Source organism: Lemur catta, chromosome 9 (assembly GCF_020740605.2).
Source record: "Lemur catta isolate mLemCat1 chromosome 9, mLemCat1.pri, whole genome shotgun sequence".
Classification (NCBI taxonomy): Eukaryota; Metazoa; Chordata; class Mammalia; order Primates; family Lemuridae; genus Lemur; species Lemur catta.
This window is the reverse complement of record NC_059136.1, coordinates 72,930,667-72,944,102: the sequence shown is the minus strand read 5'-3', so window position 1 is coordinate 72,944,102 and position 13,436 is coordinate 72,930,667. Positions and strand designations below refer to the sequence as shown.

General features: G+C 34.7%; 1 protein-coding gene across 2 annotated transcripts in view; it reads right to left on the bottom strand.

Moving 5' to 3' along the window:
* The window catches only part of LOC123645180 (inositol monophosphatase 1-like), a 71,803-nt gene that overhangs the window by 42,035 nt on the left and 16,332 nt on the right, over window positions 1-13,436 (bottom strand). The window contains exons 8-9 of one of the 2 annotated variants that reach the window (XM_045561801.1): window positions 5,098-5,249; window positions 2,812-4,255 (exon numbers count right to left, since the gene is read on the bottom strand). In XM_045561801.1, the coding sequence (XP_045417757.1) occupies window positions 4,140-4,255; window positions 5,098-5,249 (268 nt within the window). In that variant the 3' untranslated portion in view covers window positions 2,812-4,139. Of the gene's footprint in view, window positions 1-2,811; window positions 4,256-5,097; window positions 5,250-13,436 lie in introns of those variants that run through there. The other variant, XM_045561802.1, reaches the window with a different exon arrangement.

The window sequence follows — 13,436 nt, the reverse complement described above, 5'->3', positions numbered from 1 at the left end:
TTAATTTTGCAGCTCTGTAACAAGTCTTGATATCTGGTGGTCTAGTCTTCTAAGTTTAATGTTTTGTTTTTAGATGGTTTTAGCTATTTTCAGCTTTCTACATTTCCATATAAATTGTCAACCTTCCCACTTTACCTTCTTCCCTCAAACATGATTGAGATTTTGATTGGGATTATATTAAATCTGCAGAACAATTTGGTAAGTATTGCCATCTGAGCAATATTGAGTGTTCCAAACAATAAACATGGTATACTACTCTATTACAATCTTTGTAATTTTTTTTCAGTAATGTTTTATAGTTTTTCTGTGTGGAGCTCTTGTACATCTTTCATTAGAATACTTTCTAGGTATCTACTAGCTTTTTAAAATACTACTGTAAATGTTATGTTCACTAAATGCTATCTTACGTGTTGCTAACTTATACAAAGGCAGCTGATTTTTGCACATTGACCCTCTTTATCTCCAGTGACATCACTAAAGACACTAATTCTAATGTTTTGCAGATTCATTTGGATTTTCTAAGTCCACAATCACATAGACTATGGATTACTTTTATTTCTACCAATAAATCCTTCTACTTTGTTTCCTTGCTTTGTATCTAAGGCTACAGATTTTCCTATAAACAATGTTTTACCTTAATCCCCCAAATTACATTTTCTAGACAAAGACTCTTTAGACAGTTGAGGATGCTCAAAAGTGAAAAAGATCAAACCAAAACAAACAAGCAAAATCCAACAACTAAAAACCAAAGAACTTGTAGAGGACAATGTAGGGGTTAGAATAACATTTAAAATACATAAAAGAATAGCCTAAGAAAGAGAGCATATTTAACCAATGAAATTAAAACAAGGGGCTTTAAAAATGTTAATAGATGGGTTGGAAAATAAAGTTATGAAAATCTCTTAGGAGCAAAAGCGAAGAGATATTAAACAGAGGAAATAAGCTTATAATGTACTAGGTTCAACACCTGAATAAAAATTCTAGAAAGAGAAGACAGAGACTAAGGAAGTGGGGGATTATCAAAGAAATAAAACACTGAAGACTTGAGGAATTTCCAGAATGAAAACAAAATAATTAACACAAAGAATGAAAAAGACACAAATCAATGTTTATCATAGGGAAATTAGAAAACTCCAGATATAAAGAGAAAATCGTAAAATCTTCCAGAGAAAAAAGTATTCTGGATTGACCATCAAAACAACTACTCATCAACAATGCTGAAAGCTAAGAGGGTGAACCAATGCTTTAAATAATTCTGAGAGAAAACTTATTTTCAACCTAGAATTCTAGATCTAGTCAAACTATCAACGAAGCAAGAGAGAACAGACATTTTCTGACGTGGAAAAATCACAAAATTTTACCTCCCAAGTACGTTTTCACAGAAAACACCCAGAAGATGGGCTCACCAAAATGAATCAAGAATGAGGCCAGAATACAGAAGATTCAACGTAACAGAAGCAAAGGCAAGCCCTGAAGGACTACGCAGCACACCTGGCCAGGAACTAATTCAGACAGAAGAAAAGGAAAAAGGGCAGCAAAAGATCTCTCTCCAGAGAGAAAAGAAATATTACTAATAGAACAGAATGTCTGAGTACCGTGAACAAATGGAAAATAAAAAGAATTTACAATCCTCTGGGACATTTGTTAATTTCAGAAAGAACACAAAGTTGCACAGGAAAGAAACTATGATCATGATGCACTAATTGTTAGCTAACCAGAGAATAAAAGTCATAAGTTAAACAATGATATTATTTTAACAAAAAATTATATATTACTATAGTAGAAGGATGGAAAGGAGGAAAGAAAGAACTCAGGGGTTCTTCCTCCATAATAGCAAGTTAATGGAGAATGAGTAAAGCCAATAAATGAAGATGTAATAGAACACAGCTGTCCTATAAAAAGATGGAGTAAATACCAGAAACAACTGCTAAAAGAGTTTGGGGAGACTGACTCAGGGGTGGGTTAGAATGGGATAGGAAAATGCTGTTTTTCATTCTGAACTCTGTAGTATTATTTGAAATTCTTAACTATGTATATGTATTAATTAGATAATGAAAAGTACATATTTTTCCTAACTAAGCCAGGGTAAAGATGGACCTGAAGCAAAAGGAAATGATTTGAAATTATTATTATTCTTTCTTTCTTTAAACATATCTTAGGCTCTAGACTAGATCTTGAAATTAAGAACTGAGTTACGATGATACATATCACAAGCAAACCAATGATTCAGACATTGTAAACAATTTCTAGTAATAGATAGCAATTGATAATAAAGCCAAAGAGTGCTTTACATAAAAATATATCATAGAATGAGCTCAATTTTGTTTAAGGGGTCCAGGAAGGATGTTCAAATGTGTGTATTTTATGGATGTGTATATATACACATACAGAAAGATAATATATTTTGCCTACAACATATACAGGTTACACACCTAAGAAGTCTTGCTAATTAAAGATTTTCAATATTGTTGGGTAATTCACTTGTCAATCATCCTTTTTCAGTATCTAAAAAAATTTCAGCCACAAAATATCCAGTTGCATTTAGAATAAAAAGATGGAAAAGCTACCTATGGAACAAAAAAATATTTTTCAGTTTTTAGAAAAGTTGGAAAAACTACAGGCAAACAAAAGTTTATATTCAGTTACAACTTCATGTTTCAAATATTTATAACTGAACACAAAACCCCTAAAAGTAATTTAAACCATAACTTTTAATAATGTAAATACCAATTATACTTTTTATTTAAAATTTTATTCATGATAGTCTTCTTAATCAAAATAAATTTAATTTCAAAAACAACCTATCTTGGAATAAAACAGTATCAAATGTTTTAAGTGTATGTAATCAATAGTACAAATACAGTAATTATGATATTCAAATCTTAGCATCATATATATTTAATTAGATGTACATACAATAAAATAAGCCCATACTTTGAAATCTTTAAAGAAGCCCTTTTCGTTTTATCAAATACAAGGCTGATAGAAACCTATGATAAAACTTAGTAGTCAGTTCATGTGCCACGGGCTAAACAATAAATTAATCCATTAAAAATGTCTATGAACCAATACAATTTTTTTGAGTTTGATAGGCCAAAGACTATTAAGTAATATTTAAAGGCTCAGTAGAATCCAATAACAATAAAGTTAAATAAGGAGTTTGGGGAGAAACCAAATAAGTCAATATTAACAACACAGTGTATTTCTCAGCATAACCAAACCAGTGTAAATATCTTCAAAATGCAAATATTGGATTTAATAAAATGCTACTGTATCTAATTAGTTCAGATATCTGAGAAGAATGCTTTGGGAAACAGTTTCTCCTGTCCTGTAGAGGGACTTTAAAGCAAATCCAAATATATACTGTAACAAAGTGCTTTTGAAAATGTATTCATTGCAGAAATGCCCACAGTAAGCAATGTTATCTTGCAGTACGGTAATGTAAAATAGTATGGTAATATGAAATATAAAAAAGAGAACTAGATAATTTTTACTTCAAAACCTGAAGCAAAAATGCAGAAAATGATGAGCTCATTACTTTATGTATCTATTATAACAAGGAATTGTTGCCCTCAAATTATTCATTCTTACAATGTTTGTTTTTGGATTGCCTACTATTCGACAGGTAGTATACTAGGTGCTATATTGACACTGATGAATAAAACAAATATGGTTTTCTGGAAAGAAATCAACCTTGGTCTAGGAAGTACTTTTTATAACCTTACAAATTTAATTAAATAGGGCTTTTGAAACTAAAGAGAAAGTTTTTTTAAAAAAGGTAATGTTGTGAGTGTTTGTGTATATACACAGTAAGTCAAAATTTCATAGGACCTTAGATACTTAGAAAGGCAAAATTGCTAAATGAGTATTTCAGTTGATGTTACACTTATCTCATGAACTGTACTTCCTGTTCTGTACTTTTTCCTAAAGTACATTCTTAAATGAAAAATTTTTAAAACAATGAAACAAACATGTATTTTTTCAAACATAGTCTTGGTAAAATATGGACCATGTTCCAATTTTTTAATCGGGACAGAGACAATTTAAACCAAACATATCATACATCTGAAACAGATATCCATCAGTGAGTCAGCAAATCTGGGCAAAAGCAACTATGGCTGGATAGAAGGCTGTTATAATTAATCTTCATCATCTCGTTGAAAAGGTACGACTTGAATTTCTTTGGCTATCCTTTCTGCTAAGGCTCTACTATTTGCAGCAATTACCCTTCGTGACATCAAATCAAATGGTCCACCTAAAAGCATATCAAGTTTGGAAAACTGTTATGTCTGGTACAAAAATAATTCATATAAAACAAGCATTACCAATATGTACTATGGGGAATCAAAACATTTTAATACTTTCAATTTTCTTAAGAAAAAATCTACTCCATCACATAACTACAATGTTTAAGCTTTGGTAGTGTATAACAGAGTTTCTAAAGCATCTTTTTTGAAGAAATATCAGTTGTTGGTTTGAGGGGGGATCTTAAGTTACACTAGTCAGAAAATATCTTTTCTTTCTATTTCTTCTGTTGCACATTCTTATTATCTTCTTACTTTTTGAGAATCTATAGACAGAAAATTTGACTCCAAGGCATTTTCATAACCATGTCCTTCCCATTTCCTTATATTTTGTTGTCTTTCTCCTAAATCACTAGTGAATTCTGTGAACCCAGGTTCAACCTTCACTTTAAAAATTTTACCATCAGCTCACAGCAAGTATTTAACTTCTCTAGGTCCAAGGCAGAAGGTGATGGTAAAAGTTACCCATCATTGACTATTGGCATGGTCACCATTCAAAGAGCTCTGGGGGCAACTCTCAGACTCAGTGACTTCTCTGCAGTCTCTCAGGAATTCCTGCTACTCACATTAGAAAAGCCTTCACCATTTACCATCATTAGTCCCACATTACCATCAGCTCTTACTCTTGCCTATATCTCCTAATGTTTGTTTTGACTTTGTACAAAATTACATAGCTTCTTTTTGCCTTAAAAGCTGAGGATTAATATATATCAAATCTGTTTTTAAACCCCAGATGTGGAGGAAAGTCCAACAGAGGTGGAGAGAAAAATGCTTCACTGTCCCATAATTTTACCTGTAACATCCATTAGCACTCCACCAGCTTCAGAAACAATAATGGCGGCTCCTGCAATATCCCAGCAGTGAATTCCCATTTCATAATACGCATCTGCTCCTCCAGTTGCCACAAGGCACATATTAGTAGCTGCTGTTCCAACACCACGGATCCTAACAAGTACCATTTAAAAAGAAGATTAGGGTTTTTTAAAATTTGTTCCCCCCACCCTGATGGTTTACTAGAAGCATTTCAAACATGCCTCATCCACTTAGAAGAACCAAAATAATGTATAGACAATCACACTTTGAATACACTATCCAGTATCCATGTATTGGAATACATCCAATACATGTTCTGTTGAACATGAGAGTTCAACAGAAAAGCGAAAGGAAACTCCAAAGTCTGGGAAGAAAGAAGAAAACAAGCAGCTGCATGGCTGGAACTGGCCAATGACTGGGAGTGACTCCCCAGTATGGGAGAGGGTAAGTTAGCGTCTTTCCGCAGTTCACTTTCCCACTGGAAAATAGTATAATCCAGGACATGGGAGAGCACCTTGACCCTCCCAACCCCTGATTCTAACATAGGGAGCAGCCGGGAGACTGTGAGAAGGAACTGCTCCAGGGAGTGTCCCACGTCCTTCCTCAGACCTAAGCAGCTACAGTAAGATCACATTCCCGATCCTATCTCTTAACAAACTGTGTATGGTCCTGTACTCATTGGCACTAGTCTTAGGCATTAGGGAGACTCAGGCTGCAGCTTGCAGAATGGGGGCTTGATCAGGGGAGGGGCTTCCACAACCAGGATTGAGAGGCAAACACAGTGTGGGCTCCAGCCATTGGCACTGAAACCAGGCACTCTCCCCACCCCTGGGACCTGACTAGGATGAGAGGTGCTGCGGCTGCTTGGTCCTGGGGGTTTCACAACTCTATCCACCACTGGGGAGATCTGAGCCCTTCTCCCAGGGGTCAGAGGTCAGACATAAACAACCCAGTGCTACGACCTCAGCTGGCTCCTGCCTGCAAGTATCGCCTTCCAGACTGGAGTCTAGCTTGTACAACCCATCGCAGCCACTGCCAACACAGGAGCACAGGAACTGTAAGAGCATCTCACCACCACTGCTACTGCCACTGTCTACACCACCCTGGCTGCCCAGGAGCTTGAGAGCCCGCCCACCTGCTCAGTACACCACTGCTATAACTGGCACCCAAGAAAAACACCTAGAGCCCCAAGATTCAGCCTGCTTAGAACCTCCAACAGAGATCCCAGCATAAGCTGCCTCGGATTACAAGGATAGATACATTTAGCCCTCCACCCCTACCACTGAAACCTGAAGATGGGCCCATCTGGCATTCCAGTCTGCAGCACAGCTTCACCACAGCCTCTATCACAGTAGCTATACCCTAACACACTGAGGATTCCACAGATGCCACTAAGGCTATTTATAGCCAAAGAAATCATGCAGATTCTTCACTACTACAGACACCTAAAAGCAAAGACAGAAGGACTGACTCAACCAACATCACAGTTACACCTTCAAAAAAAAAATTCCTAACCAATGACAATAAATTCAAAAATAAAAAGAAGCAACTCTTACATCAGATGCACAGAAACTAATGTAAAGACACAGGAAGCGAGAAAAACCTAGGTAATGTGACTTCCAAACACGAAGACAAAAATTCTCTAGCAATAGATCCTAATGAAAAGAAATCCTTAAAACAAACAAACAAAAAAATTAAAAATATTGATTTTTAAACAAAGTCAGTGAGAAGCAAGACAAATTTAAAAACTGATACAAAGATCTCAGAAAATTAATTCAGGATACGAACGAGAGATTTACCAAGATGATACATATTCAAAACAACCTCCCACCAGAAATTCTGGAACTGAAAAATTAATTGAAAGAAATACAAAATATATTTGAAAGCTTCAACAATACACTAGACCAAGCAAAAGAAAGAATTTTAGAACCTGAAGATAAGCCTTTCAAAATAATCCAGACAAAAATAAAGAAAAAAGAATAAAAAGAACAAAGCTTTGAAGTCACTGGGGACTATATAGAACAACCGAACTTACAAATTATTGATATTCTTAAGAAAGAAAAGATATTAAAAGGCTTAGAAAACCTATTTCACAAAATAATACATGAAAATTTTCCAAGTCTAGAAAGAGATTTATTAATAGACGTCCAGATACAGGAAGCTCAGCAATTCCCCTGTCAAAACAATACAAAAAGGAGTTCACCACAGCACATTATAATCAGATTGCCTAAAGTCAAAGATAAATAGCAAATCTTAAAAACAGCAAGAGAAAAGTGTCTTCTCACTTAAAAAGGAAACTCCATCACATTAACAGCAGATTTCTCAGCAGAAACCTTACAAGCAAGAAGAGAATGGATGATATTTGAAATGCTAAAAGAGAAAAACTGCCATGCAAGAATAATATATCCGGCAAAATTACCTTTCATAAAGGAAGGAGAAATAAAGTTATTCCCAGACAAGCAAATGCTGAGAGAATCTGTTACCATAATACTAGTCCTACAAAAAATGCTCAAAGAAATTCTAAACTAGAAGTGAATGAACAATATCTACCGGCATGAAAACACACAAGGTGTAAAACTCACTAGTAAAGCAAACACACAAAGGAGAAAGGGAAAGAAATTAAATGGGGCTACTACAGAATTCTACCAAACCACAAAGGCAAAGAAACAGAAACAAAGAATTTATAAAACAACTAGAAAACAATTAACAATATGATAAGAACAAAACATCACCTATCAATATCAACCTTGAACATAAATGGGCTAAATGCTCCACTTAAAAGATATAAATTTGCTGAATGGAGTAAAAAAAACTGATTTAACTATATGCTACTTGGAAGAAACTCACCTTACCTGTAAATATACATATAGACTGAAATTAAAGGAGCGGAAAAAGATATTCCATGCAACTGGAAACCAAAAGTGAGCAAGAGTAGCTATATTTATATCAAATAAAACAGACATTAAATAAAAAACAAGCCAGATGTAGTCACTCATGCTTGTAACCCTAGCACTTTGGGAGGCCAAGGCAGGAAGAATCTCTTGAGGCCCAGGAGTTCAAGACCAGCCTGGACAACATGGTGAGGCCCTGTCTCTAGAAAAAATAGAAAATTTAGCCAGGCCTGGTTGCATGTACCTGCAGTCCCAGCTACTTGGGAGGCTGAGGCGGGAGGATCACTGGAGCCCAGGAGTTTGAGATTGCAGTGAGCTATGATGACATCACTGCACTCTAGCCTGGGCAAGACAGTGCGATCCTGTCTCAAAAATTACATAAATAAATAAAATAGCAGGAGTTGATGAGGACACAGAGAAAAGAAAATGCTTCTACACTGTTGGTGGGAAGGTAAATTAGTACAATCTCCATGGAAAATAGTACAGAGACTTCTCAAAGAACAAAAAAATATTGAACTACCACTTGATCCAGCAATCCTACTACTGGGTATCTACTCAAAGAAACAGAAATTAATATATCAAAGGGATATCTGCACTCTTATATTTATAACAGAACTATTCACAATAGCAAAGATAGGGAATCAATCTAAGTGTCAATCAATGGATGAATGAATAAAGAAAATGTGGTATATATACACAATGCAATATTATTTGGCCTTAAAAAAGAATAAAATCATGTTATTTGCAGCAACATAGATGGAAGCCAGACATAGCAAGACAAATACTACATGTTCTCACTCATCAGTGAGTGCTATAAAAAAGTGTACACATGGACAGAGAGAGTGTAAGGTTAGAAAACAGAGACTCCGAAGGGCGAGGGAGTGGTAGGGGGCGTTGCATGATGAGAAATTATATAATGGGTACGAAGTATGATATTGAGGTGATGAATACACTAAAAGCCATGACTTGACCCACTGTATATATGACAGACTGCACTTGTACTACATAAACTTACATAAATAAAAAAAATTAATTAAAATAGCAAAACAACAATCCTTTAAAATAAGGATTATTTTTACTATTTAGTTGCCAAAGAATTAACTTCAATTTGAATGTTGATTGAGATGACTTGAACCAGAGGACAAATGTTTAAAAAAAAGGTGGTATCTAATTACAAAATAAAAAAATAAAGTCTCATTATCATGGTGTATGATATAAATCACAAAACTCACCCTTACAAAGCAATAATTTAATAAGAGAAATATTAAACAATGGCATGTAAGTATATTCCTCTTTGTTTAACTCAGGAATTACAGCTTATATTATTTTATTCACATACACATATAACATAAAGCAGATACTCTCTAAGAGGTTTAAAATATCGTGATATTGGTCATTCCCAGCTGGATGTGCCTCATACATGTGTCTGAAGCAGCAACCGCAGGCCTGGGCTCTGGAGACACCCAGGCCTCCCTTGGAAGATACCTTCATGTTTGCTTTCTCATAGCACCTCTTCCTTGCAAATACACCAAGCTGAGATAAATATGGATGCTAATTGATAGCAATTATAAAAATAACAGATTCAGGAAGCAAATCATCAATAAATGCTAAAATTAGTGGGTGAGAGTTTGATATTTACATAGTGTCAAGGTCTCTCTCTACAACATACAGAATAAGTACGATGGGAAAAATGGCATCTTTACAATTTCTACCCTCACTAAGTGACCAAAGTTGGAAAACTGAAGAATCAGAGCAATGAAAAAGAACACCAAAGAAATCAATAAGTCAGTGCTTATCCTTGGTAATATTTTCCTAGATATATTTTTTTAAAGATCCTGAAGTAAAAATTACATTCTACTTCAGCCAATAGCAAAATGAAAGGTTAAAGTATTAAACCACTGGCAGCTCTTTTATGGCTAACACGACCATTTTATTGCCCATGGCTAAAGTCATTGCTTCAAAACAGCACACTGTACCTGCAAGTTTATTGCTCTTCCCACAAGGACATCATTCTGGGAGGTTCTACAGCTATTTGACAGCAACTCTCTCTTTTACTTTACTTATTATTAAATAGACCACAGTTTTATCGCCCATAATCAGTTTGTACAAAGGTCAAACTGTACTGTGAAGGTCTTGACTCCTAAAAGAGGAGGAGTCTCTTTCTTTTTCTCCTAACATTAGAGAAAGAACAATGATCTGGAAGCTAGGGTTCTAGTCATAACTCCATCTAGCTGTGTGATCTCAGACAGCCACTTCACCTCTCTGAACCTCAGTTAACTCATCTACAAATTGAGGCCAATTTATCAGATAATCTTTGATCAGTTCTGCAGTCTTATCACTCAGTGCTATGTTCAGAAGGAAAAAGGAACAGTTGGCAATAAAATGAAATCATAAAAATCTGTTGTTATTCAACAGCTTTTTATTATAATTTTTCATACAAACAACTATACTAAAGGTCAGAGAAATGCTATTTAATATAGCATTAACTATACTAAAGTTAAGGACCTCAAACCTCTAACTTCTCTTGAAAATTTAAAGATAAATGTAAGGATAAGTATTTGCTTTTAATTTCTTCACTTTTAAAACTGTCATTACAGAAGGATTCAGAGGTTTGGAGCATAATAGTGGCATGATGATTTTGAAACTCCCCATGACCCTCCTGGAAAAAAAAAAAAATCAACAAGGAGGGCAAATAAAACACACAGGACTCCTTCCTTCAGCATTTCTAGGAAACAGAAAACACGAACTCTCAAACTCTGCAGGTAGAAGGAAAGGCAACCAAACAAATTCTAACAGAGCACTGCAAGCCTGTGGATACAAAGAGTGGGGATGAAGAGGCAGAAAAGACTTTGTGACAAAGAGCAGAGAGGACCAGAGAGGACCCACAGGGAACCTAGACAGAACCACCCTCAGACAGAGCAAGCGAGACAATAAATACAAAAATACTGAACACAGATCAGGACTTGGTAATTCGTAGTCCAGGCTGGAAAACATGCAGAACCTGACCAGGCTGCCTCAGGGAAGCTGTGATTCTAGAGGAAAATCAGATAAGATAAAAGAGGGGGTACCTCTGGGAGATAAAAAGTGATGGAAAGTGGAAAGTAAGAGTGAGAAATTAAGGATCCTGTAGAAATGAGTGAGAAACAAGACAAGACGACTCCACCTACTACCACCACTTAACAGATACTCAAAAAAGAAATTGCACAGAAAGTCAGACCTGATAAAACAGGAACCCTGATCACAGAATGAACAGAAATAGAAAAAAGTAGACTATATCCACACAAAATGATTGCAAAACATCAGGCATTGCTAATAAAAATGTTTTTGTTTTTTTGCTATAAATTCTCCTCCGTAAAAAAAAAATGAAGCAGAAAAAAACTGAAACATCAATACAATCTACATTAAATATCCCCAAATACTTGTGAATATGGAAAAAAATATAAGTCAGAAATATAGAAACTAGGAGCAGAAATTGACAAAAATAAAACACAACTATCGAACTCAAGGAAAAAAAGGGGGAAAAATAATGAAAATACATCAGGCATGAAGAATAAATTACAGAACCAAAAATGAGATGCAAAAGAAAACTTAATAAACAGGAATAAGGAAAAGCAAGAGAAGACAGAAATGAAAAGGGAGAGAAAGAGGCTGAAAGGGAAGACACAAGAAAGTGGAAACTTCCTATTGGTATTTCTGAAGAAAAAAATGGTAACAGAAGTGCACTAATATTTAAAATTATTTCTCAAGAAAGCTTTTTAGAAATAAAAACTACATGAATCTACACATGGAAACAGAACATTGACCCAGACTGAGAAATTCTAGATATATCCTTACAAAACTACTAGCCAAAGATTAAGGGGGAAAAAAGAGCTCCAAGTAAAAGATGAAATAATGTAAAGGCCAAGATAACTAGTGGCATCAGATTTCCCAAAAAGCAATATACAAAGAAAGGCAACAGTGAAGTAGCATTTTCAAGAAATTCATACTTTCTTTCATTAAGGATATTATATCCAGCAAAGCTATCCTTCATGTCTCAAGGCCACAGAAAAATAGACTGGAATATTCCCAGACTCAGGGAATACTGTGAACATGTACCCTCCCCAAGGAATCTACTAGAGGATGAGCTTCCTCCCCTTAAGATGTAAGTAGAACACTGTACAAAAAGACTGTGAGCATTTTATAAAGTCAAATGAACTAAGATCAAAGGGTAGGATCAGGATCATGGGTTGAAGAATATGTAGAAAGGACATGCTCTAACCAAGTGGAAAGCATGTAACTTTAAAAATGGGATAAAAAGAGAGAAAAAGGGAAAAGGAGAATAAAGTCATTGACTGCTATACTGGCAAGAAGTGGAAGCCAGAAAATTCTGGAACTTTTACAGATAGCAAATGGTTAAGTAAGAAAAGAGTAATAAAGGCACTATAAAAGTTTTTATACAAAATAAAACTGCTAGAATAAAATTTATCATTTCATAAATACAAAAAGAATTTTTTTAAATGAGAGAAGGCATACCAAATAAACACAGTAACTATATACACATGAAAATAAGTAATCCAAAATCCAAGATTAGCCTTCTTCCTTAACTATATTGTTTTGTGAAATATTGTAATTGGCTAAAGGGCACCAGGAAAGAGTCCCTTCCCTCCTCACTCTTGATCTTAATCATAGATTAACTTCCCTCTTTCTTCTCTCACAAAAAGACTTCATGACTATCACATTGTCTAAGATGGAATGTTATAGACACTCTATTAAATTGGATAGGAAATGAAAATAAGCTGAAAGCAAAACGAACTATAATTAAATTATTGTAATTCATCAATCAGTCTTATATAAAAAATGTTATATTGCTATTAAATTTGTTTTCTGCCTATATAAGCAAGACATTAACTTTTAACTTCAGAGCGTTGACCCCATTTCTCCAGAGTCTGTGTTTCCCAGATGGCTATGTCTAGTTTTTCACTTAAATAAACTCTTTAAAATTGGATTCTGATCCTTTCAGTTACTTCAGGTTGATATATGATACACACAGTAATTACAACATAAGATAATACAACAGAATCGAGACCAAACAAAACAGCCATATCAATAAATTAATAATCCTAACTTGTCGATTTTTTAAAAAGGATTTAAAATTAACCCCTATAGTGAAACTCAACTCTGTGTTATATACAAGAGACACACGTAAAATGCAGTGATTCCAAGGGGTAAAAATAAAGAGATGGATGAAAATTTACCAGACAAATAGGAACAATAAGAAAGCAGAAATTTCAATTCTGATTTCAAAGTAGACTTCCAGCAAAATCACATGAAAAAAGACAAATAATACTTTATAATGTGAAATTACGCAATAAAGGTATAACTATTATGAATGGGCATCAAATAACATAGCTTCCACCTATATAATATAAAAGCTATAAGAGTTGCAAGA